The sequence below is a fragment of the Heterodontus francisci genome, chromosome 9 (assembly GCF_036365525.1).
Source record: "Heterodontus francisci isolate sHetFra1 chromosome 9, sHetFra1.hap1, whole genome shotgun sequence".
Lineage (NCBI taxonomy): Eukaryota > Metazoa > Chordata > Chondrichthyes > Heterodontiformes > Heterodontidae > Heterodontus > Heterodontus francisci.
This window is the reverse complement of record NC_090379.1, coordinates 53,379,103-53,404,608: the sequence shown is the minus strand read 5'-3', so window position 1 is coordinate 53,404,608 and position 25,506 is coordinate 53,379,103. Positions and strand designations below refer to the sequence as shown.

The window sequence follows — 25,506 nt, the reverse complement described above, 5'->3', positions numbered from 1 at the left end:
TTTTAATTGTTCTGGTTGAGAAGTGTTTTAAAAGCACTAAAGATGTCAGGTAAAGTGCTCCAGGGGGTTTAGAATTGCATACTGACACTAAAAGGGAACATGTATGTGGTTACTTCACTTTTATGATTTGTTTGTTGCAGACCTGAAAACTGAAGTTTTTCTTGAAGGTGAAGATGTAGCAAAATTGGTCAGTGATTTGAGGAGCTGCTTTAAGTCCAGAATCTTTTGTTTGTCTCTCCCAATTAGTGGCCTCCACACTTGAAGCTTGCACTCGCTAACAAAATTTGTCCAGTGCATCCTCCTACAGCCTTTTTTCCCTGTGAAATAATCCAACCCTGTACTATTTTGTTTGACAAGTTTCTGGTATGTCTGCTCTGTTACACTCTGGAGATTGTTGATTAGTCGAAGAGTCTGTAAGACAACTAGGGGAACTAGAAGAACTTATCCATGTAGTTAATAAAAGCAAAATACTGCAGCTGCTGGAAATACTCAGCAGGACTGGCAGCATCTGTGGAGCGAGAAGCAGAGTTATTGTTTCAGGTCAGTGGCCCTTCACTGGGTCACTGACCTGAAACGTTAACTCTGCTTCTTTCTCCACAGATGCCAGACCTGCTAAGTATTTCCATCATTTATTTTTGTTACAACTATTTTGGTTGTGTTTGGTGTTTTCAGTCGAGTCTAGAAACAACAAAAGCATAAAAGATTCCAGCCGTGGATAAATTTGAGGCAGGAGTGAGATGGATGATACGGAGGTGGAAGTAAATGGTCTTTGTGATGCAGTGCTTATGGGGTCAGCTCAGGGCTGAAAGGATACCAAGGTTGTAAACGGACTCGTTCAGCCTGCGACAGTGGCTAGGTAGGAGGATGGAGTTTGCGACTGGATGTTGGATAAGCAGTCTGACAGAACAGAGACTGTGAAGTAGTCAGAGCTTTGTGCTGTTAGCCTATATCTGGAGGTTGATTGCATGAAGTCAGCGGGGAGCAGTATGTAGATGAGACTAGGATGGGGGCTACAGATATATCTTGGGGGATTCTGGAGGGAAGCTGTAGGCTTATCCGGCAGGGAATCAAGCCTGGAATGACAGCAGGAGAGTAGGAAGATCCAGGAATAGTGAAACATTAGATTAGGTTCTGTGTTCTTTCTGCTGAATTAGCTGATCTCCAGCAGATGAGGCTATGTTTCACTATGTACCCTTCACTGGGTCACTGACCTGAAACGTTAACTCTGCTTCTCTCTCCACAGATGCTGCCAGACCTGCTGAGTATTATCCATGTAGTTGTTGAGCAAGACTGCATATCAATTTTACTCAGTAGCATTCTTGTTTCTGAGCCAGAAGGTTAAAGGTTCAACCATACTTGTAGTTTGAGTTCAATATAGGCTGACGCTCCAGTGCAGTATTCAAGGAATGCTGCATTCAGGAGTGCTAAACCTTGGGTGAGATATTCAACTGAGACACCCTCTGCCTATTGCAGTAGTTCAGGTGCACATGAAAGATCCTAATGTCCTTGTTGACATTCATTCCTCACTTCAACATCAGGTTTGATGTAAGGCACTCCTTCATGAGCTGTCTTTCAAATTAAGTTTTCGTGTGGCTTTAGATACAGAAATTCCGTATTAATCTTTCACACAATTGAATTTTTTTAAAACTGTGAATATGAATTTCTGTCTTAATCCTGTCATCTCATTTTTCACAGTACTAGGAAGGAGAATGCAAATTTTACGAAAGGAGATGGGAGGAGGGGTGGAAATGCTGAGTATTTTTGTAAGCTGAAGAGAAATGTTTGGAGTGCTCACCATTTTTATATAAGGGGTGTTTGTGGTGGGGGGGCGGGGGTGGGTAATGGCATCAGATAACCTTTAGTGGCTAGGATCATATGGGGAACGTAGGAAGATGGTTATGGTTGGTGAAGGTCAATTATCACAGCCTCAAGACACGAGGCCTCAGCGGTGACCCCCACAGTGTTCAGTTCCATTCGCACCTCCTCCAATAAGGTTATGTCACAGTAGAACCTGCGCAATGTCTAGACTTGCTGACATATGGCAAGTAACATTTAAGCCACATTGGTCCTCTGGTAATGACCATCTTCGATGATTTAAAAAGTCCAAATGTTCTCTGGACCTTCAGTGGTACTGCCAGCATCAACATCTTGGATCACTGTAGACCAAAAGCTTAACTGGGACACCATAGCTACAAGAGCAGGGCAGAGTCTGGTAACTCTGCGACTAGTAGCTCGTCTCTTGAACCCTACTTGCAACACTACTTGCAAGGCTCAATCCGAGTGAGATCCAGACCATTTACAACTTGGAGTCCTGTTCTGCCCTGAACTGAGCTTTATATTGTTACCTGAGTTTCCATTTTTGTGTTAAAACTTTTGAATCTATATTTTTAATAACTGAAAAGGATTTCATGGACTTTGAATCATCTGGACATTGCTGAACTTTGTGGGGTTTTTTAATGGAAGGTCAACAAAAGTTTGACCAGTAAACAAGTACTGGAAAGCACATGATTTCAAGTAAACATAGCAGGGGGTTTGACTTGAGAGCTATTTTGTATTGACAAGTCAGGATTTATGATGATCATAGGACTTGCCTGGGGAAAAAAAAGTTGGTTTCATTTTGAATTGTTAAAAGCCAGCTGGTTTTTGGACTAAAAGAGGCAGTTGGAGTTTGTTTATGGACCTGCGAGGACATCAGAAGAAAATCCAGATAACTGTTGCCTCTCTTGAAGCATCCCTGCTCTTGAAAAGCACAAGCCTGTATCACGTTGTACTGTTGTCTCTTGTACTTTGAAGAAATCCTGTATTTCTGCAAAAACCTTGCATTTTTAAAAGAACTTTGCATCGAATGTGTGAGAACTGAAACCTTTGTTGCTGCACACCTGATGGAAGACCTATGTGAAGCCTTCTGTAGTTGAATTTCTTTAAACACCTACCCAAACAGACTGTTATCAACCTTGCCTGGAAAGATCCCTAGTGGCAGCCACCTATTCGACTTTAGGACACCTCGTCAAAACCAAGACGTCCATCTCTTCTCTTCAGTATAAGTTATTTTATTCCTTCTGTTTCTTTGTAACGGCTGTGAACAAAGATCTCTTTTATTTTTTCTGATTAACTGGTTGTGTATATGTGTGTGTGAGGGCTAGGATAAAAATAAGGGGCTTTAGTATTTCAATTCGTGGTGTATATATTTACTTCATTATTGATTTAAGACTTGGTTTATAATTGGATAATTTTTGTTATTAAAGAAACCTGGTTGGTGTGCTTTATTCGGGGGACAAATAGAATATCTAATTGACTGTTTCAGTAAGTGGGAAAATTTATTGATATGTTGTGACGTGTGGAGAAGTGGGATTGAATGAAGTGCACTCCTCCCGCCTCGATTGTAACAATATCCACATGCTGCAATCACCAAGTCTGATTTCCATTTCTGCAACCTTGTCTACCTCGGCTTATTCTTCACTGATCCGTGGCATCCTGAAACTTTTAAGAGTTGGAAACAAACAGAAATTGAAGGAGGCATATGGGGCCTATAAAAATGATAAATAGAGAATGAGAAAATAATGAAGGAGGTTGAGGGATAAGGAAAACAAAGGGAGCATGTCATAAATATTAAAGACAGTGAAATGTTCTACAAATATATCAGTTTAAAAAAAAAAAAAAAATTGTTAAATGTGAGATGGGATCCCTAAGAGGAGAGGATAGTGTAATAGATAAACCGACATTGGGGAGCTTAAATACTTGCATCATTGTTTACAAAAGAGAAAGATATTGGGGAGAAAGCAAAACCTGAATCATTTTAAAGGTAAGATACTGACCTTTATTAACAAAATTTAATAGCTGCTTAGGCTGTAGCTCCTTGAGTTGTTGACTTTATATATTTGTTAGCATCTTCAGAAGGAAAAGGATTGGAACATGAGAATCCTAAAATAAATGCATTATTCTTTGTTTAGTTTAGTTTAGAGATACAGCACTGAAACAGGCCCTTTGGCCCACTGAGTCTGTGCCAACCATCAACCACCCATTTATACTAATACTACATTAATTCCATATTCCTACCACATCCCCACCTGTCCCTATATTTCCCTACCACCTACCTATACTAGGGGCAATTTTTATAATGGCCAATTTACCTATCAACCTGCAAGTCTTTGGCATGTGGGAGGAAACCGAAGCACCCGGAGAAAACCCACACAGACACAGGGAGAACTTGCAAACTCCACACAGGCAGTACCCAGAATTGAACCTGGGTCGCTGGAGCTGTGAGGCTGCGGTGTTAACCACTGCGCAGCCAAGATACATTTCATGGTGTGTCTTCTGAAATTGGGATGGTTCTAGAAAAATAAAATAAAATGTAGCTCTTGCTGCCTTCTCTTCTAAAGGTAACGAAGCATGAAAGTGTAATTTAAAAAAAAAATGTTTTTGACTACTGTTTTGAAATCTGGAATTCAAGCCTAACTTCAGCAACATTGAAGATCTGGCCTCTAAATATTGGCTTAGTCCTGTGTCTTAATCTGTAATGCTCATGGTGACCCATAATAAATGCTTAACAACTTTAGAAATAGTCTACAGTGTGTGTTTAAAATAATAAAATTTTCCCTCCTTCACTCAGGCAGTGAGTATTTATTTAAGTCTTACAGACCAAAATGTTCAGCTTTGATCCCTGGTTTTTACTGTGTTGGTCTTTGCTGGAGGGTGGTATGGGAAATATATTTGGCCAGACAAATGATCGGCTTTCTTGTAGGTTAACCTACAAGATAACTATTTATTTTAACACAATTCCCAAAATGGTTGTAACTTCACTCACCCACACATTCCCTCTCGCACATGCGCCCCCTTGCCCTCACGTGCACGAAAGATAAAGAAGGGTAGGATGTAATTAAATGAGGTAGGCATTCGTGGTTTATGGTAAACCGGTTGAATTTCCTCGGAGGCCGGGGTGTTTGTAGTCTTGAGCTTGTTGAGGTGTTGTAGGCTTCTGGTGATTTGGACTTCAGACCTGAGGTGGTGGCTCACTTTCAGGTCTCTGCTGCAGCAAGTTGCAGTGTAGATCTGCCTGGCTAGATCTTTCCACAGTGCCTGACTGGACTTCTTTCTGTGATGTTGCTTAATCTCCCCTCTCCAGAGGCCTACCTTTTAAGGTCAAAATCCATTACATTAGCATTTCTGTTAGTTGACACATGGCCTTCTCCCTTGGTGTGACCACACAATGGACTAGGATGTGGAATCTATGGTTATCTGTTGATGTCTGAATGGGGTAGGAAATGTTAACTGTTTCTCTCTCCACAGAAGCTGTCAGACCTGCTGAGTATTTCTAGCACTTTGTTTTAATATCATTCTGTTATGATGTGGTTAATTCACACCACCTTTGTCTCAGAAGAATCTATTTAATTCAGGAATGTCTCTTGATGGTTTCAGGATGGGCATAGTTAGCACCTTTTAGACTGGAATGTATCCTTTTGTCCTTTCGAGATAGTGAGGCAGTTTTTGAATATACAGGCCGGGTCATCTGACCTTCAGCGGCTACCTTTGCAGCACGTTGTCCACTTTTTTTTTAAAAGAAAAAGTCAATTTTAAGGAATCCGCATTGAAAAAAGTTCACATCTTAAAAGTTAGGAATATGATGTGTCTTTACTGGGCATGAAGGTGGGTTTCATTTGAAAGGATCATTCCATTTTGATGTATGCCATGGCTCAACTCGTATGCATAATCATTTAGGAAGTCTTGAAGGGCACCTGGCGACCATGGAACCATACACCCGAATCAACTTCTTCAAGAATTGGAGAGAAATTAGTTCAAGTATCTAAAATAAAAGCAAAATCCTGCAGATGCTGGAAATCTGAAATAAAAACAAGAAATGTCGGAAATACTCAGCAGGTCTGGCAGCGTCCGTTCTGAAGAAGGGTCACTGACCTGAAACGTTAACTCTGTTTCTCTCTCCACAGATGCTGCCAGACCTGCTGAGTATTTCCAGCATTTCTTGTTTTTAATTTCTAGTTATGTATTACAGTATGCTATGAAATTTAAAACATCCACCTAAATAAGCCTTCCTTGTGATTTGTGACACAAAGCACAGGCAATACTATTGGAAATCGTGGCCTGATTCAAAGGCATCTGGTTATTTTAGTTTTGACGGATCTTTCTGCCAAAAAATGTATGAATAGATTTGAATGAGCAATAGTTTTGTCCTTTTTTTTTCTTTTTCTGAAAATAGTCAAATCATTGATACGTAGAATTGAAGTTTATTAAAATGGTTAAAAATATGTAGCATTGGGAGCTGCTCCAGAATCCAAGTGGCAGAGACGTAGAAACATACATTAAAAATAGGAGCAGGAGTAGGCCATTCGGCCCTTCGGGCCTGCTCTGCCATTCAAAAAAGATCATGGCTGATCGTCTAATTCAGTACCCTGTTCCCGCTTTCTCCCCATATCCCTTGATCCCTTTGGCATTAAGAAATATATCTCTCTCCTTCTTGAATATATTTAATGACATGGCCTCCACTGCCTTCTGCTGTAGAGAATTCCACAGGTTCACCACCCTCTCAGTGAAGAAATTTCTCCTCATCTCTGTTCTAAATGGCATACCCAATATCCTGAGGCTCTGACTCCTGGTTCTGGAATCCCCAGCCATCGGGAATATCTTTCCTGCATAAAGCCTGTCTAGTCCTGTTAGAATTTTATAGGTTTCTATGAGATCCCCTCATTCTTCTAAACTCTAGCGAATATAGGCCTAGTTGACCCAATCTGTCCTCATACATCAATCCTCCATCCCAGGAATCTTTGCACTCCCTCCATGGCAAGAACATCCTTCCTCAGATAAGGAGACCAAAACTGCACACACTACTCCAGATGTGGTCTCACCAAGGCCCTATATAATCTGCAGTAAGACATCCTTGCTCCTGTACTCAAATCCTCTTGCAATGAAGGACAACATACCGTTTGCCTTCCTAACTGCTTGTTGCACCTGAATGCTTGCTTTCAGCGATTGGTCTACAAGGACACCCAGGTCTCGTTGCACCTCCCCCTTTTCAATCTATCACCATTTCAGATAATCTGCCTTTCTGTTTTTACAAACAAGTGGATAACCTCATATTTATCCACATTATACTGCATCTGCCATGAATTTGCCCACTCGCCCAACTTGGAGCCTCTTTGCCTCCTCCTCACAGCTCACATTCCCCCCCAGCTTTGTGTCATCTGCAAACTTGGAAATGTTGCATTTAGTTCCCTCGCCCAAGCCATTAATGTATATTGTGAATAGCTGGGACCCAGGCACTGATCCCTGCGGTACCCCACTAGTCACTGCCTGCCAACCGGAAAAAGACCCGTTCATTCCTACTCTGTTTCCTGTCTGTCAACCAATTCTCAATCCATGCCAGTATATTACCCCCAATCCCATGTGTTTTAATTTTGCACACTAACCTCCTATGTGGCACCTTATCAAAAGCCTTCTGAAAATCCAAATACACCACATCCACTGGTTCTCTATCTATTCTACTAGTTACATACTCAAAAACTCCAGTAGATTTGTTAAGCATGATTTCCCTTTCGTAAACCCATGCTGACTTTGTCCAATCCCTTTTATGCTTTTCTGCTATCACATCCTTTATGATGGACCCTAGCATTTTCCCCACTACTGATGTAAGGCTAACTGGTCTGTAATTCCCTGTTTATTCTCTCCCTCCTTTTTCAAATAGTGGGGTTACATTTGCCACCCTCCAATCTGTAGGAAGTGCAGAAGGACATCTGTATTTTGTCAGTGATTTTCCATATAAAGCAAAGGTCACCAGCACGTCGATCGTGAGCTACTGGTAGCTCGCATTGACCTTTGAGTGGCTCGCATGAAGCTCCTGACAACACAGTCAATGGTCCACATCATCCTGCCAGCATTAATCCACGTGTGCGCATCCTGATGTCACTGCACGCACTGACATTACCACGGGACCAGTGGGCGACGAACGAACAGGGGGAGGGGATGGCTCGTGATATTTTTCCTTTTATCAGTAGTAGGTCTCTCAAAATGTTGGCGACCCCTGATTTAAAGTATATTTTAAGTTTGAAATTCCCTCAGCTTTCCATTATCTATCCTATTTTTGCACTTAATAAACAAAGCATTGCAGCAAGTTCAACCTGTGAGCTTTATTATTGAAAATAAGTAGCTCCACAGTGGCTCCATGTGAGTTGGTACTGAGTCATACAGACCCGAAGGATCTCTGATTCAGTCCCTATGCTGAGTTAGGCATTTTCAGCTTGAATGATAGAGGTGCTATAACTGGACTCCGTATCCCCAATCTTGAACAGTAAAGAATCGGCTATGATTACTTCTGATGCTTGTTATGTATATGTCTATATTGAAGTCATTGTTTCCTTTTCCCCCACCTCAACACTAACGGTCTAACCCCACGTATGAATATTGACAATGTGGAACTGTACTAGAGTACAGGTGATATGTATGAATGAGCGAGATTATAAATGGAAAATAAAATTGCCGTTGGGTAGTATGCTGGCCATGGCATTTCAATAGTCGTGCTGTGTATTTGAGGGTGGACATGACACTAGTCTGATGCCCTTATTTAAAAAGAAATCTATTTGGTTCTGATTACTAATAAAGTTCAAGAAAGAGTGCTTAAAGTTTGCATCTGGAAATGTTTTAACCTTCTGGACATTGGCTTCAAACCAGCTTAATATCTCAGTTGTGTGGGTAACAATTCACATGGATAATTCAGAATTGTAACAAGGCTGTGAAGGTGAATAACAGTTTTTCTGACAAAGCATTTTGTGCCATATTCTATTCTTCCCATATTTCGTAGTGTCAAATTTAGGAGGATGTCATTTTTTGATCTTTAATTTATCTATTCATGAAACACTTTATTGTATTGCTTTCTTGGGCCTGTTTCTGATCTCCTGAGGAGAGTATGGGAACTGTTAGCAGTTGTTGAACTGGCTGTTGGAGGAGAAGCAAGTATGGTCTGACTCCTTCAATTTTTCTTGGCCTGTACTTGGAAGCTGATTGCATAATTGGTGATCAGACATGACTTCCATCACTTGACATTATATTGCTATGCTGTTCAGTTTTGTTCAGTAGTTGAGCTCAGTAAAATTAAAATAAAAGGATGTGACTATGAAGGTGAGCTGGAAAATGTCAGCTCTGAGTAGGTATGAACTGCGGTGGGAAGAGGCTCGATTGGATATAGTTTTTTCTAATATGGATATAAAGTACTCTTAAAATTTACGTAATACCATAATGGTGAATTTTCAGCATATTGCCAAAGTTGAATTACTTTCTTTAACAAGTCGTTATGGGACTGCTGAATTCTTGAGCTGTAAGGGTTGAATAACTTTTTTGAATCATGTACAATGGCAACACTTAGATGATTTAAGTACTTGACCAACAAAAGCCTTTATTCAAACAGGAGATACTGTCCACTGGTTCTCAGCACTGGAGATACTGCCTGGGTGTGTATCCAGTTCTGCTTGTAAATCACTATTGTAAGTAAGCTTTATTTGCCTCCTATCAGCAGAAGCTGGAAGGCATTTCCCCAAAAACTCCAACCATCTTTCATGCTCAGTAACAATTCTTTCAAAGACTGGCTACAGAGATTGCGATCCCTGGCGCCTCCAGCTGCGATGAGAGCACCCTCTCCAGCATGGAACATCCTGTTCTCCCACTCCCAGGATTTTCATCCAGTGACAGTGAAGGAACGGCGATATATTTCCAAGTCAGGATAGTGTGTGGCTTGGGCAACTTACAGGTTCTGGTGTTCCATGCGTCTGCTGCCCTTGTCCTTCTAGGTGGAAGAGGTCATGGGTTTGGAAGGTGCTGTCGAAGGAGGTGTGGCGAATTGCTGCAGGGCATGTTGTGTGGTGCACAGTGCTCCACCACCAACCTGCAGTGTCAGGTAGTAAATGTTTAAGATGATGGATGGGGTGCCAGTCACGCGGGCTGTTTTGTGCTGGATGGTGTTGAGCTTTCTGAGTGGTGTTGGAGCTGCGCTCATCCAGGCAAGTGAATATAATTAAATATGTTACAACCAACACGAGAGGAGTGCATTGTTAATTCAGTCCCACTTCTCCACAGGTTCAAACATTTTAATTTTCCCACTTACTTAAACAGTCAATCAGATGCACTATTTTCCCCAGAATAGATCACACTAACCAGGTTTCTTTACTGAAGAACAAAATTAACAGTTTACTATAAAGCAAGTCATTACTAGTAATGAAGTAAAACAATATCTCACAGATCAAATTTTGAAAATCCAACATTAAATTTTAAAAGTCCCCTTTCTACCTTAACTAAATTTTAAAGTCTCTTTTTACCTTATTCCTGTCCCTCGCTCCCTCTCACGCGCTCCCCCACAGCTTTGGTACAGACTAAAAGCATTTTGGTTACCTGCATGTTCCTTTTTGACGGAAACAGATGGGAGATTTCCCAAACTGGCATACACTCTATCTTAGCACACGCAGGCAGGTCACTGAAATCTTTAGAACAGTTCTTTTCAGGCAACGTTGAGAATTATTTTTAGCAGGGTTTCTTGAAATTCAGGAAACAAGATGAATTGACAGAGTGGACTTCGCAGGGTCTTTTCTTGGGAGTTTCTGGAAAGTGAGCTGGGGTATGGTCTTCTACTCTTTCTTGACTACTTCTTCAGACTTGACTATCTCCTTCCACTGACTTGTGCCTTGTAGGTGAACAGGCTTTGGGAAGTCAGGAGGTGGGTTACTTGCTGCAGAATTCACAGCCTCTGACCTGATTTTGTAGCCACAGTATTTGTGTGGCTGCTTTAGTTCAGTTTCTGGTCACTGGTAACCTCCCAGGATGATAATTTTGGGGGAATTCAGCAATGGTAATGCTATTGAACATCAAGGGGAGATAGCTAGATTTTCTCTTGTTGGAGATGGTCACTGCCTGGCACTTGTGTGTCGCAAATGTTACCTGCAAGTCCAAGACCTGTTGTCCAGGTCTTGCTGCGTATGGACGGGTACCACTTCAGTATCTGCGGAGTTTCGAATGGTACTGAACATTGTACAATCATCAGCGAACGTCCCAGCTTCTGACATTATGATGGAGGGAAGGTCATTGATGAAGCAGCTGAAGATGGTTGAGCCTAGGACACTATCCTGGGGAACTCCTGCAGCGATATGCTGGGACTGAGATGATTGACCTCCAACAAGCACAACAATCTTCTTTTGCACTTGGTGTGACTGCAAGCAGTGGAGTGTTTTCCCCCGATCCTCTTTGACTTCAGTTTGACTAGGACATCTTGATGCTACACTCTGTTAAATTATTTCCTGATGTCAAGGGCAGTCACTCTCATCTCACAGCTGGAGTTCAGCTCTTTTGTCCATATTTGGATCAAGGCTATAATGAGGTCAGGAGTTGAGTGGCTCTCGTGGAACCCAAACTGAGCATCGCTGAGCAGGTTGTTGCTGTTCAAGTGGTGCTTGACAGCGCTGTTGACACTGTGTGTTGGTGACTTGTGATTAGAACAATGATCAAGTACTGTTGGGTTTTATGAAAGTTTATAGTAAACGCTGCTGTTTTAAACTGTAAATCATATCTTTTTCTCCAAATTAATTTCTTAAATCTTTGTTTTCACACATCCATTTACTCAGTTGCAAGCATAAAAATGCTGGTGAAGGAGGGGAGTGGGGAAAAGATATTCACATAATCCCATTGTACTACTCTGATTGTACTTTCTCTAACCATTAAGCATCTTATGCACCCATTCAAAGGATTTTGAGCTTGGATCTTGGGCCTAAGGGCTGCTTGTGATTGCCTAAAAGGTAACCAGATGCCTGTCTGTTTAAATCATCTTGCTAGTATGTTTTTGTACTGTACATTGTTTTTTTTCCAATATTAGAACTATTGCAGTCTTGTGCCTAGTTCCCCACTGTCTGGAGCACCCATCTTTTGAGGATAAAAGCATGAAAATATTGCTGTACAATGCCCAATATACCATGCTCATGTTCATTCGACCCTGTACCCTGTAGAATGAAGTGTGTCGATGAGAGCAGAGCTTTGAGTATATACGGTCTATAGTCTTAAACTGTTCCTACCTAGCCCTCACCTTTTTTTTTTAAGTTTCTTGTTACTGTATCCATAATATCAATCATTTTGTTCAGATCCAAATGCTGCTGTCTGGAATTCTCAAGAGCCACCTGTGAAACAGAGAAAACACGTTTTTAAAAAAAAAAAAGGTGGGCTGATTTGTGCCAACTCTTTTTGAAGATTGTTAACAGACCATGAAACTCTAGCATTAATGTGCAGTTGATACTTTTGTTATAAGTGCTGCATCTTGTTTATCTATGCAACTGACAGCTTCACAAGAATCCAAATAACACAGCAGGTAAAGGCTGTAAAGAGGAAATATCTTCAGGTATCAAATGAAGGTGATGCCAGGAAAGACTAGTGACCATCATTGTGACTTATTAAAAATAGAGAATGCTCACAGCAAGTTACCTGAGGATCCATCTCCTGATTGCTCATTCGATACATTTGTTGAGCTACTTAACTTTTAGGATGGCACAGGGTTCGCCTAAGGGCAAGCTCTCAGCTGAGGCAAGAGGAAAGGAGTTTATGTTTAGAAAAGAATGCAAAAAAAATTGCCAAGAAAAGGAAGCGGAAATACTTCAATGTACCTGTGCTAGCTGCATGAATGGACTCTAGCTGACTTCAATGATCTAAAGGTATAGTTACTCAGAAATCGAGCTCCAACGGTGCCAGGGCAGTGGAGCTTTTTCACTTCGTGGTGTCAGTCTCGGTAGGAAGATCTGTCATAACCAGAATTTTTCACAAGTTCCTAACAAAGGAAGCCACTTTACTTGGCTTCCAATTGGCCTCACTTCAGAAACCAGGCTATTTATAAAATTGACACTCTTCTGCTTTCATGTCTACGTTGATCCATTTGTAGAAACAGCAAATGTTGAAAATACACAGGTTCACATTTGGGGTGTAATTTTCATCAAAATGGAAAAATGGAAGATGAGTATTTTAGTAGGGCTTGGCACAGGGCAAAGGAATAGATACAAAACACAAGTTAATGGGTTGAGTGACCTACAGATTTGCTTGATAAACAGGGAATTGTTGGATGATATAAATAATCTCGGTGAGGCAATGAAATGACGTTAAAAGATGGTACAACTAGCTAAAATAGTGAAGAGGCACAGGAAAAGCCCACAGCAGCAAGAATGCAGGGGTGAGGCAGAGGAGAGTAGAATTCGAGAAAAATTGGGGAAAATCCACAGATACAGGAATCTAATGGAAACAGAACATACTGCAGATACTTAAATAAAAAACAGTGCTGGAAATGCTTGGGCCTGGCAGCATTTGTGGAGAGAGGAGCAGAGCTACGGTTTCAGATCTGTGACCTTACATCAGAACTGGCAAAGGTTAGAAATTGGGATTCTGGAGATACTTATCTGTACCAATCTGCCCCCCCCCCCACTCCCCCCCCAACCAAAACAAAAGTGAATGTAGAAAGAAAGAAACTGATCAACCTTCTCCCTTATCCCCACCCCCCAAAAAAACCCTGGCCCACTCTAATCATAGCTAGAACTGTGTTCTAACAATGGGTCGGCCTCCTTCACTCACCCTTTAAGACACTGCAATATCCCACAATCTCAGCACCCCCTGCTATACAGAATTGGGGATTACAGAATACAGCTGAGGTTTGAGGTAGCTAAAGTCAGTGTTCAGAGCAACAGGCTGAAGTATTTCCTGAGAAAGGTGAATACAGTTACTAAAGTTTGCATTGAGGAAGATCAAGATTCTCTACAGACTGATCAAAGATGTATAGCAAAGCAGTCATCCAGTTTGTTCTCCCTTCACAGATGCAGATGAAACTGCTGGGTTTTTGCAATTTTCTTTTTATCCAAATAGGGGAAGTTGGTTGATCTGAATTTGCTCTTGTGATGCTATACAAATGGCAGTCCAGCATGTCTTGAGTGCAATGGGAAAATTGAAATTGCTGGTAAATCAAGATGAAGGGAAGAGATCACAACTGGAGGAGCACATACATACCCTTGTGGTCAGTGACACAGTTCCACCATAATTACTTGACCAATTCAGGACTATACCGATTACATACTTTATATTGCATGGGGTGCAGGATTCAAACTCAACACTCATTCCAGTGTGGTGTGGGCTTTGAGTAGCTCCACTGTGTTGAGATTGAAGACCAGGAAGGAATTTCTTTTTGACCCTTCTGTTGTACTATGCAGCTCTGAGGGTGGTGGTGTTGTTGGGTGTTTGTTCACCATTCTACAAACACTGTGCCAGAATGTGGACACTGACCAAGAGCAAGGTCTGGCCATATATGGGTCCGATTTAAAAAAAAAAAATTCAGGTCAACTCAAACAAGTAGGGTTACTTTTATAGCTAGAACAGTCAAGTGGTTCTCTCAATGGTGCCTCAATTTTGAGGGTTGGGAAACTCCTAAATCAAACATTGGTCACAAGATCCTAATGTGATTCCCACACTTTGGAACTGAAGACTGACTGGTCCCAAACTCTTCCTATGGAGCAGGAGCTGCCGTGATGCACCACAGCTCCTTTCCTTTTAACAATATTTTTTTGAAAGAGGCAGAAGTTACAGAAAGGTTTGCCTTTTATGAAATGGTGTTCCAACTACCCTGATGTATTTTCAATATTATTTCAATTCTCTTTCTCAGTTCCTTTGAGGGCTCACAGGGCAGTGGTTGAAAAAAAATCACTTGGAGGCTATCCAATGGTTTGCAGCTTCATGAAAAACCAGCAAAATTTAACTGTATTGCCAGTATCAATGTCCTGGGATTTCACTCCTATTTAGATGTGCTCATATTGGACCTGTCATTTTTTTAATTTCTAAGACATTTGCATTGCATCCTCCATTTTTGTGAAACATTTGTGAGCTTTTGTATTTTTGTGATTTGGATGAAGTAATCTGTCCTATGATTTCATATGAAGGTCATGTATATAATTTTAGTTTGTGTTTACCATTTATCTGCTCTTCATTCTGGGCCAATATGAAGGAAAGGTCACGCAGATATATGCTAAACAAAAGTGGACTGAATTTAATGACTTGCAATATATTCTTTCACTGAAAATTTTTATTTATATAAATACTTTTGATCCATAAAGTTTGAAGGTCAGTTCTAAAATTAACTCTGATCTCTTCAGAGATATTGTAATTGGTGAATAAGGCTACACTTCTAAAATCTAACTTAAATTACAACAATTCAGATTGTCGTTTTGTGGCATTGGCAATTCAATCATGGTGCGTTTATATATTGATATAAACATGTCAGTTTGTAGAGTCTTAGGAGACCATTTGGCCCATTTGAGTCTCTGTAGAGCAATCCAGTCAGTCCCAGACTGCACTCCATCCCCATAGCCCTCCAAGTTTATTTCCCTCAAGTGCCCAATTTCCTTTTGAAATCATTTTTATTTTGAGTAAGATTTTGAATTGTAATATCTGAATGTAACGTTGGTTTGAGAAGGGTTTCTTTGGGTCCCTTGCAGGTGTTAATCTCTAATTTTCTGTCAGAGAAACTTCAGACTTGAGGTTTTTTTTTAAGAAATGGATCCAGATATACTTTGCTTCAAAAAAAAATATTTAATTTCTTTTCTGTGTATATTCAGGCATGGGCAGAGTTCCTTCAACATCCATGGGAAACCTAACAAATCATGGTACTGACGAACTGCCTCTTCCCCTTGGTTGGTCAGCGGACTGGACTATTCGAGGAAGAAAGTACTATATAGACCATAATACTAACACAACTCATTGGAGCCATCCCCTTGAAAGAGAAGGCTTGCCGCCTGGGTGGGAGCGAGTGGAATCGCCTGAATTTGGTGTTTATTATGTGGATCACATCAACAAGCGAGCCCAGTATAGGCATCCTTGTGCCCCCAGGTGCAGTAAAGAATTCCATTTTATCATTTTTTTTTCTCAAATTATATTTGAGAACAAATATATGTAAACATGTACTATATGTAAGTGCACCAAAAATAAATGCATTATTTTTAGTTACTGTATATAGACTACTCTTGTCATTTTGCACTTAAAATGGAATTATTTAGTAATTTCAGCAAAATAAATACAAAGTAAAAATGTAATGCTTAAAATGTGAACTCAGAATTTGAATTAAACTCTGATTAGATTGTAAATCATGTTAGCCATTGTATTCTGTAGTTAACTACAGATAGGATACTGAATGTCCCTTCTACCACCTTCATTTCTAATAGGCTTACTGCTCAATTACCCGATGGGTGTAAAAGCAACATATGGTGTCGACATCATGTTTGTTTTGTTTTATAGTGCATGACTTGTAGGTTTTTAAAATCTTCATTCTGCTGAGAGATAATAGCTATGAACGTGTTTCATCTGAAATTCCCTTTATTTTGGCAGAGGCAGTGCCAGCATTCATACCTATTACCCACCAACATAATTTCAAGGTGTTAAATTTTTAGGGATCCAGCCTCACATTTGTTCAATACCAGACTGTTCACTGCATTGCGTGTCCTGCAAGAATTTTCACTTGGATGTCAAAAGACCTCATTTTATCAAGACCTCTGCCATATTTTAGTTCCTGCTTTGTCTGTTTTTGGAGGGTAACTTGTATGGTATTACTGTTTTGATTTTGAGGTAAATGCACTGTTCTCTGGGACCATTTGATATAGCAACAGGAAGTTAATCGGGTTATGTTATCAGGTATTATTTTGTTAAAACTCCTCTCTACATGGAGAACATTTTGCACTTCTGTATGAAATTAAATATTTTACAATGTTATGAAGGTTGCTGTCAGTTTACTTAAATATATTTTTAACATTCTTATGTTGGTACAGTAGGATCTGAGCTTCCATTGTGTACTCTTGTTACATAGCTTATGCGTACAGTTAATTGGGTATTTTTCCAAGTAACACATCTTTCCTTCTAACCATTCCACTGAAATCACTTTTGAGGTCTTTTGATTCGAGGCCTTGTTATGCCTACCAGGTGTGGTAATCCAACGGACTTCAGCCTTGTATCTAGACTTGCCTAAAGCTGCCAACAACAAAATTTTTTGCTTTGGGTTAATTTCACGACCTGTGCCAAGCAGCTATTGAAGGGAATATGAACACTTTTTTAGCCTTTATGTCCAGCCCCACACGAAGAGGCACTTTGCCAAAGTAGCATAGCTAGGGTTGGCAACTTGGGCTGGGGATTAGACCTGTGTCTACATGTAGATAATTGAAGAGCCAGTGTGTTATTTTTAATAAAACCAAATTCAGTATGTCGGGGTCCAAATAAACTTACATCATGCATTTCAAACAGCACTCATTCTTATCGATTTTAAATAGCAACTTATACCAATGAAAGGTTTTCTGTAGTTAAAAGTACCTCTTGCCTTACCGGCTACTAGAAAATATGATTAAAATAAGACTCTATGCATGTCCATTTGTCATTAGTTGATGTTTGAACTTGAATTTTTTTTTTGCAGTGTTCCCCGGTACGACCAGCCTCCACCTCTCCTTCCTCCTGTCACTTACCAACCACGACAAACTGATCGAAATCAGCTGGTTCCTGCAAACCCATACCACACAGCAGAAATTCCAGATTGGCTGAAGGTCTATGCCAGGGCTCCAGTAAAGTAAGCACTTGTTAGAAATAATGAAGCAGAAATAGCATTTATTAAATGTCATTCCTGTAGTAGCATGCGTCATTTAATTTTAAAGAATCTAAATAAAATCAATGTAAAGAATGCTGCTGTGGGTACCTTTAGTTTTAATCAATCAGAAACTTACTTTTTCACACAGTAGAATGAATTGAAGACCAATTGAAACATCCTTGAATCAGTAGCTTGCCAGATGTGCTTTTTTATTCTGCACTCTATTCTGCATCATGTCCTTAAGCAGCTGGGCTGAAGGTAGAGTGATAACTCAACAGTTGTGAGCAGTGTTCCTGCATGGTTAGTTTTTTGGGAGCTATCTATGGAAGCAGGGAAAGTTAATTGTCAGCACCAATTTCTTCCAAAAAGGGGTGATTGTATTAATTGTATTTTGTTTTTTTACATATTCTTTCCTTACCCTCACAGCTTGGATCTTATTCTTCCAACCATTAGGATAGCAGAGGACAGTCTCGCTGCGCACGTTAGGGTACCAATGCTCCTCAGTAATTGGCTGGCTTATTGTCAGTGAAGTAATTCATGTTCATCTGAACCATGATGGGTAGATATCTGAGATATGGGATTTACTGTATTATCTTATCAATATGCAGTGAAATCAGTGTCATTGTAGATCATATAGTGTAGTAATGCAGCTGTTCAATTCATCTGATTCAGACCTTTATGCCTAGCATCAATCATCCACCATGATGGACACCACTGGCAAAAAAAAAATTACGAAGGCAATATGTGTAGGTGGACCTTGTGATAAACCATGTCATTTGATTTTGCTAATTTCTTAGAATATACTTCAAGGATCAACACTAACAGAATTTCTTATCCACAGCTGTTACATAAGTTTCTAAATTCACTTGAAAAAGCCCTTCAAAACACTCCTGCAGGGGATGCAGAGACCAAATGGGCCCACATCAGAGACTCCATCTGTGATTCAGCAATGACCACCTGTGGCAAACGTGTGAAGCAAAATGCAGACTGGTTTCAATCTCTCTTTGAAGAGCTGGAACCTGTCATAGCCACGAAGTGCATTGCACTTTTGAACTACAAGAAAGCCCCCAGCGAATTAACATCTGTAGCACTTAAAGCAGCCAGAAGCACAACACAAAGAACAGCCAGGCGCTGGACAAATGACTACTGGCAACACCTATGCAGTCATATTCAGCTGGCCTCTGACACCGGAAACATCAGGAATGTATGATGGCATTAAGAGAGCTTTTGGGCCAACCATTAGGAAGATCGCCCCCCTCAAATCTAAATCAGGGGACACAATCACTGACCAACGCAAGCAAATGGACCGCTGGGTGGAGCATTACCTAGAACTGTACTCCAGGAAAAATGTTGTCACTGAGACCGCCCTCAATGCAGCCCAGTCTCTGCCAGTCATGGATGAGCTGGACGTACAGCCAACAAAATCGGAACTCAGCGATGCCATTGATTCTCTAGCCAGCGGAAAAACCCCTGGGAGGGACGGCATCACCCCTGAAATAATCAAGAGTGCCAAGCCTGCTATACTTTCAGCACTCTACGAACTGCTTTGCCTGTGCTGGGACGAGGGCACAGTACCACAGGACATGCCCGATGCCAATGTCATCACCCTCTATAAGAACAAGGTTGACAGCGGTGGCTGCAACAACTACCGTGGAATCTCCCTGCTCAGCATAGTGGGGAAAGTCTTCGCTCGAGTCACTTTAAACAGGCTCCAGAAGCTGGCTGAGCATGTCTACCCTGAGGCACAGTGTGGCTTTCGAGCAGAGATCCACCATTGACATGCTGTTCTCCCTTCAGCTACAGGAGCAATGCCGTGAACAACAGATGCCCCTCTACATTGCTTTCATTGATCTCACCAAACCTTTGACCTAGTCAGCAGACATGGTCTCTTCAGACTACTAGAAAAGATCGGATGTCCACCAAAGCTACTAAGTATCATCACCTCAGTCGATGACCATGTGAAAGGCACAATTCAATATAGCGGCGCCTCATCAGACCCCTTTCCTATCCTGAGTGGTGTGAAACAGGGCTGTGTTCACGCACCTACACTGTTTGGGATCTTCTCTCTGCTGCTCTCACATGCGTTCAAGTCTTCAGAAGAAGGAATTTTCCTCCACACAAGATCAGGTGGCAGGTTGTTCAACCTTGCCCGTCTTAGAGTGAAGACCAAAGTACGGAAGGTCCTCATCGGGGAACTCCTCTTTGCTTACGATGCTGCATTAACATCTCACACGGAAGAGTGTCTGCAGAGACTCATCGACAGGATTGCGGCTGCTTGCAATGAATTTGGCCTAACCATCAGCCTCAAGAAAATGAAAATCGTGGGACAGGACGTCAGAAATGCCCCATCCATCAATATCGGCGACCACGCTCTGGAAGTGGTTCAAGAGTTCACCTACCTAGGCTCAACTATCACTAGTAACCTGTCTCTCGATGCAGAAATCAACAAGTGCATGGGAAAGGCTTCCGTTGCTATGTCCAGACTGGCCAAGAGAGTGTAGGAAAATGGCGCACTGACACGGAACACAAAGGTCTGAGTGTATCAAGCCTGTGTCCTCAGTACCTTGCTCTATGGCAGCGAGGTCTGGACAACGTATGTCAGCCAAGAGCGACGTCTCAATTCATTCCATCGTCTCTGCCTCTGGAGAATCCTTGGCATCAGGTGGCAGGACCGTATCTCCAACACAGAAGTCCTCGAGGCAGCCAACATCCCCAGCATATACACCCTACTGAGCCAGCGGCGCTTGAGATGGCTTGGCCATGTGAGCTGCATGGAAGATGGCAGGATCCCCAAGGACACATTGTACAGCGAGCTCGTCACTGGTATCAGACCCACCGGCCATCCATGTCTCCGCTTTAAAGACGTCTGTAAACGCGACACGAAGTCCTGTGACATTGATCGCAAGTCTTGGGAGTCAGTTGCCAGTGATCGCCAAAGTTGGCGGCCAGCCATAAAGGCGGGGCTAAAGTGTGGCACGTCGAAGAGACTTAGCAGTTGGCAGGAAAAAAGACAGAAGCGCAAGGAGAGAGCCAACTGTATAACAGCCTCGACAACCAATTTTATCTGCAGCACCTGTGGAAGAGTCTGTCACTCTAGAATTGGCCTTTATAGCCACTCCAGGCGCTGCTTTGCAAACCACTGACCACCTCCAGGCGCTTACCCATTGTCTCTCGAGACAAGGAGGCCAAAGAAGAAGACTTCAAGGATACAATTATGTGTGTTGTCCTAAATAACAATCTGTTCTATTTTGAGGGGAATTCTTGATCTTTAGATTGTGTTGACAATGGCATGTAATGTTACTTAAGGACCGCTGAGTACCAGATCATCTTTGATATTGAATGACCCATATTTTCCCTTGTTGGATTTTTCAACAAAAATGAAATTTGATTTCCTATTGCATTGCCCTCAAAAGCATTTTTAAAGACACCTTTTATATGCAGAGCCTTAAAGTTGATGTTACCTTGGAGTTAATTTTAATTTTTAATTTTAGCTTTAAGTATAGTGTAATTTTTTTTAATGTGTTAAAAGAAAGGTAGCATGACTATCTGAGATCTGGTCATTATCTCATTACTGTTCGTGAGACTTTGCTGTGTGGAAATTGTTGGCCCCATTTCCCTACTTTACTACACCTGGAAAGTACTCAATTGGCTGTAAAATGCTTTGGGACATCCTGAGGTTGTGAAATACACTATATAAATACAAATTCTTGCAGAAAAGTACACTTTTTTTTCTGTTCTAATTTGTAATGTTTTTGCTATTCCGCAATCTTTTGCAGAGGGCCTCACTGTATATCAACTGTGTATGGAGGCTTCTCTGCTAGGCAGGGCAAAGAAGAGTTGCTAACACTCAGCCACATACAAAAAGCAGCCAGGCAAGAGAGGAGGCGGAGAGGACACTATGTGCTTGTACTTTGTTATATGTATTGCTAAAATTGGCAGTTAGGTAGGCGGAAATGGCTGAGCTGTTCCAGGAGGATGTAGTTGAGGCTGGGGGAATGTTCATGAGCCCCAGTGGGGTGCAACGAGCTATGTTTGGAGAAAGGTGAAGCAAGAATGGGATGCATAGGTTTGTGGTACTTGAAATTTACGAGGGCTAAGTTTACAAGTTTTAGGGGTATATGGCAGGGTGGCTGTTGAATGCTCATAGCATCTGTTGGAAGAATTCTTTTCTTTAGTGTGATTGAATTTTGGTGAAATGTGATGGGGCAATTTGATGCGTTTCAAAATTGGAATGTTTGTGTCTTGTTCTCTAGTAATTGAAATCTCAGTGGAACCCATTTTTCTTTCACCAAATCTGATCTAGTAATTGCAAGATGCATATTGTAGGAATTTCTTTCTGAAAGTGTAAGCAATCATTGTAAATTTTGCCATTTGGGGGAACATCACTTTTTGTTTTTTTTCTGGGGGCATGCAGGGAGAAGATGTAACTTTCTGATGTGAAGTTGATCACCATGAGATTCTTAAAGATTGGTGACATTCTGAACTTTGTAAAAATGAACTTTAAACTCATCAGCAAAGTGAGTTTCCATAATCTGTCGCCTTTGTATTTTGATAGCTAGATGAATTTTATGGCTAAAATAAAAGCAAAATACTGCAGATGCTGGAAAGGTCACAGACTTGAAACGCTAACTCTGCTTCTCTCTCCATAGATGCTGCCTGACTTGCTGAGTATTTCCAGCACTTTCTGTTTTCATTTTTGAATTTTATGGCTGCTTGTTGACCTTGTTTGCACAAGAGAGAAAACGCTTTTCTTGCACAGTAGTGTAAATAAGTGGTTACCAAGTGCTATGAAGGGAAACAATGAAGTTGAGGATTAAATCGAGAGAAAACATCTTGGTTTACAAAGGCCCCGGGGTAGCTTGTTTGCATCATTGTTAATAGTGCAAATGTGACTAATCTGGTCTTGCTGCCAACTGACATTTCTGACTTTACCTAATGTGATAAATAATTTCTTTCTGACCACTTGGTTTCTTTCAAAAGCTGGATCTACTGGGAGTTATCAGGAAGTCTGTCTCTGTATCGATAAGCGATCAGTCTTGCAATCTACTTGTTGCCCTGTGCTCTCACCTCATATGGTCACTGAACCAGATATGCTAAACAAACTGTGAAGATAGGAGCCAAATAGGAAGCAAAAAGTAATAAAAACAAGAAATGCTGGAATCACTCAGCAGGTCTGGCAGCATCTGTGGAAAGAGAAGCAGAGTTAACGTTTCGGGTCAGTGACCCGAAACGTTAACTCTGCTTCTCTTTCCACAGATGCTGCCAGACCTGCTGAGTGATTCCAGCATTTCTTGTTTTTGTTTCAGATTCCTAACATCCGCAGTATTTTGCTTTTATTTAAGCAAAAAGTAATGTTGGGGAAGGGGAATTTTCCTACTTCAGTTGCTACTTGTCTATACTAATTATCAATTTCCCAGTCAAAAATGAGAAATTTATGCTCACCAGAAAGATGCAGGTGTTCCTCAGTAGCTCTGAGATTATGTAGTGTTTAACTGTGCCTTGTGGACTGGCATGTCCATCTGTACTCAGCCAAGGTGGCAGTCGGTGTGCTAAGTTGGCTTTTGTGGTCAAGTTTGAAGAAACCATAAACCAAGGCTGTTATTCCTGATTGCTACAAAGCAACTCCTGTGGCAACTGCAGGTGTGTGAATATCTGCTTGAGGATCAGATTGTGCTCCTGCATGATCCTGCAGTGGAACAGCTTGCTGCTGCTCACTGTTCAGACTTCACAGTCACTAGTGCCACTAAGATGAGATTTAGGATGGTGACTCATAAAGTGCACCTGGAAAATCAGTCAGCACCTTCAGGAGAACAAGGAAGGAGAGAAAATTGGTGGAGAAATAATAAATTGAGGGGTGGAGGTGTGGTGATGGTGGAAGAGAATTTAAACCAAGTTGTCAGTACTACATAGCATACATATACCTAATGCAAAGTGGGTCTGGGGTACCAATGCTTATGCATGAAAGGCTTTTGCAAACAACGAAGAGATGTAACTTTTATTAAACACATTAAGGCTGAATTTGAACCAAACTGTAGATGTAAGGCTTGGAGGTAATACCCCTCCACTCTGGTCTCTGTCTCCATTTGAGCTGGACTACATGAAATTCCAGCTGTACCCTCTCGGAGAACTCTAAGTGAAACCTATTGTGTGTTGTATATATTTTTATTTTTGGGAATATGACCATTAAAAGAATTTTATTTTGGAACGTAGGAAAATCATTTAGAATTTTTGATTTTGAATAATGCAAATTTGCCACATGTTGCATATAATAATGGCTTGTGTATTATTGCATTATAATGTTTTTCTACCCATGCAGTTCCACTCTCCAACCCATCAATATTCATTTGAATAGTTTTGAAGTGCAAATCATGCATGTTAAGATGAGGGCTGTGCTGTTTTCAGAAAGTTGATGTTGCTGTTGGTCTTTGTCATCATTGCAGATATGATCACATTCTGAAGTGGGAGCTCTTCCAACTAGCAGACTTGGACACTTACCAAGGATTGCTGAAACTGCTCTTCATGAAGGAATTGGAAATGATTGTGAAGTCCTATGAGGCTTATAGACAGGCGCTTTTGACAGAAATTGAAAATCGCAAGCAAAGGCAGCAATGGTATGCACAACATCATAGCAAGAATTTTCCAGCAAATGTCTGACAGCCTAAGTATGTGAACACTAGACATTGTTTTACTTCATACAACATTTTTGTTTCTGATGCAAAGTATCATTTTTGCTGCATTTCCAGTGAAGAAGAAAAACAGCTTGGAGGAGGTAATCTTGCCTCTAAATTTCAACTTTATGACCAATTAAACAGAACATGCTCCATATAATGTGTTTCTGTATATATTGGTTTATCTCTTTTTCCTGGTCTTTGTGCAGTCTGTGCCTCAATGTAAAAGTACAAATATTGCTCCAGAAGCAACAATTTTGTAACAGACATCAAGGTCTGCTTTTATAGCTTTAAGCGGGGACTGTTTAGCTTATTTCTTGAAATAAAGTTAAGTATCCAACACTAATTTGGTAAGAAAACATTAATGTGTCTGTGTTTACATACAAAGTCAAACTCCAAGGACTTTCTTGTGAACATTGGAAGCAATGTTTGATATTATAATGGCATTATTATATGCCAACGGTTTTAATAGTCATGAAAAGTGCAAAATCATAAACATAGCCAGTTTGGCATTCCACTGTGCTACTTTTGTCCCTTTTTTTATTACTTTATCTCCACATATTGCATTCATTGAAGACAACTTTGTTCCTTGGGTGCAATGTGGCTTTTTTTTTTTGGCTTGTTTAGCAAGCAGTTTGCTTGAACTGACCAGTCACTGAGTTATTTCAGAATTCTCTTGCAAATAAATCAGGGATACAATATTTTCACTCTTGTAATCTATAAACTGAAGCATTTTATACAAACTGTAATCATGTTTTGTACAAATAAGCTGATTAGCAGGAGTGTATTTTCATAGATGCCAAGCTTTAAGTAGATGGAAATTTCACACTACGTGGTTTCAGCAATTCAGTAGTAGACAAATTGCTATTTATTTTTTATTTAGTGCAATAATATGTATAAACTTAAATTCCAATAAACTTTGTGTCCTTTTTATTCATTTCATACATTCTCCATAACCAGTTAGGAATTGCTATCACTTTTTGGTAAAAGATACTATCACCGTCAGCAATATTAACTGTTGCCTTATATGTGTACCCAAGGGGAAAAAATATATTTTTAAAAAACAATTCTGTTTTTGTACACTATAATGTTTCTGGAGTATACAATTCATAGTCCTGTACAATGTTTTGAAAATTCATTGTGTAATTTGAAGTTCCTGATTCCAGAGTTTTCTTTGGCTAATAAGTGCTTTTAATTTCACATCTCAATATTGGCCTA

The 25,506-nt window shown here is 40.7% G+C and overlaps 1 protein-coding gene across 3 annotated transcripts in view; it reads left to right on the top strand.

Annotated features, from left to right (window-relative positions):
- sav1 (salvador family WW domain containing protein 1) overlaps positions 1 to 25,231 on the top strand; it is a 33,916-nt gene extending 8,685 nt beyond the window's left edge. Inside the window, exons 3-5 of one of the 3 annotated variants that reach the window (XM_068039088.1) lie at positions 15,615 to 15,885; positions 17,453 to 17,602; positions 24,061 to 25,231. In XM_068039088.1, the coding sequence (XP_067895189.1) occupies positions 15,615 to 15,885; positions 17,453 to 17,602; positions 24,061 to 24,274 (635 nt within the window). In that variant the 3' untranslated portion in view covers positions 24,275 to 25,231. The other 2 variants (XM_068039091.1, XM_068039089.1) reach the window with 2 other exon arrangements.
- Positions 25,232 to 25,506: the final 275 nt, after the last annotated feature.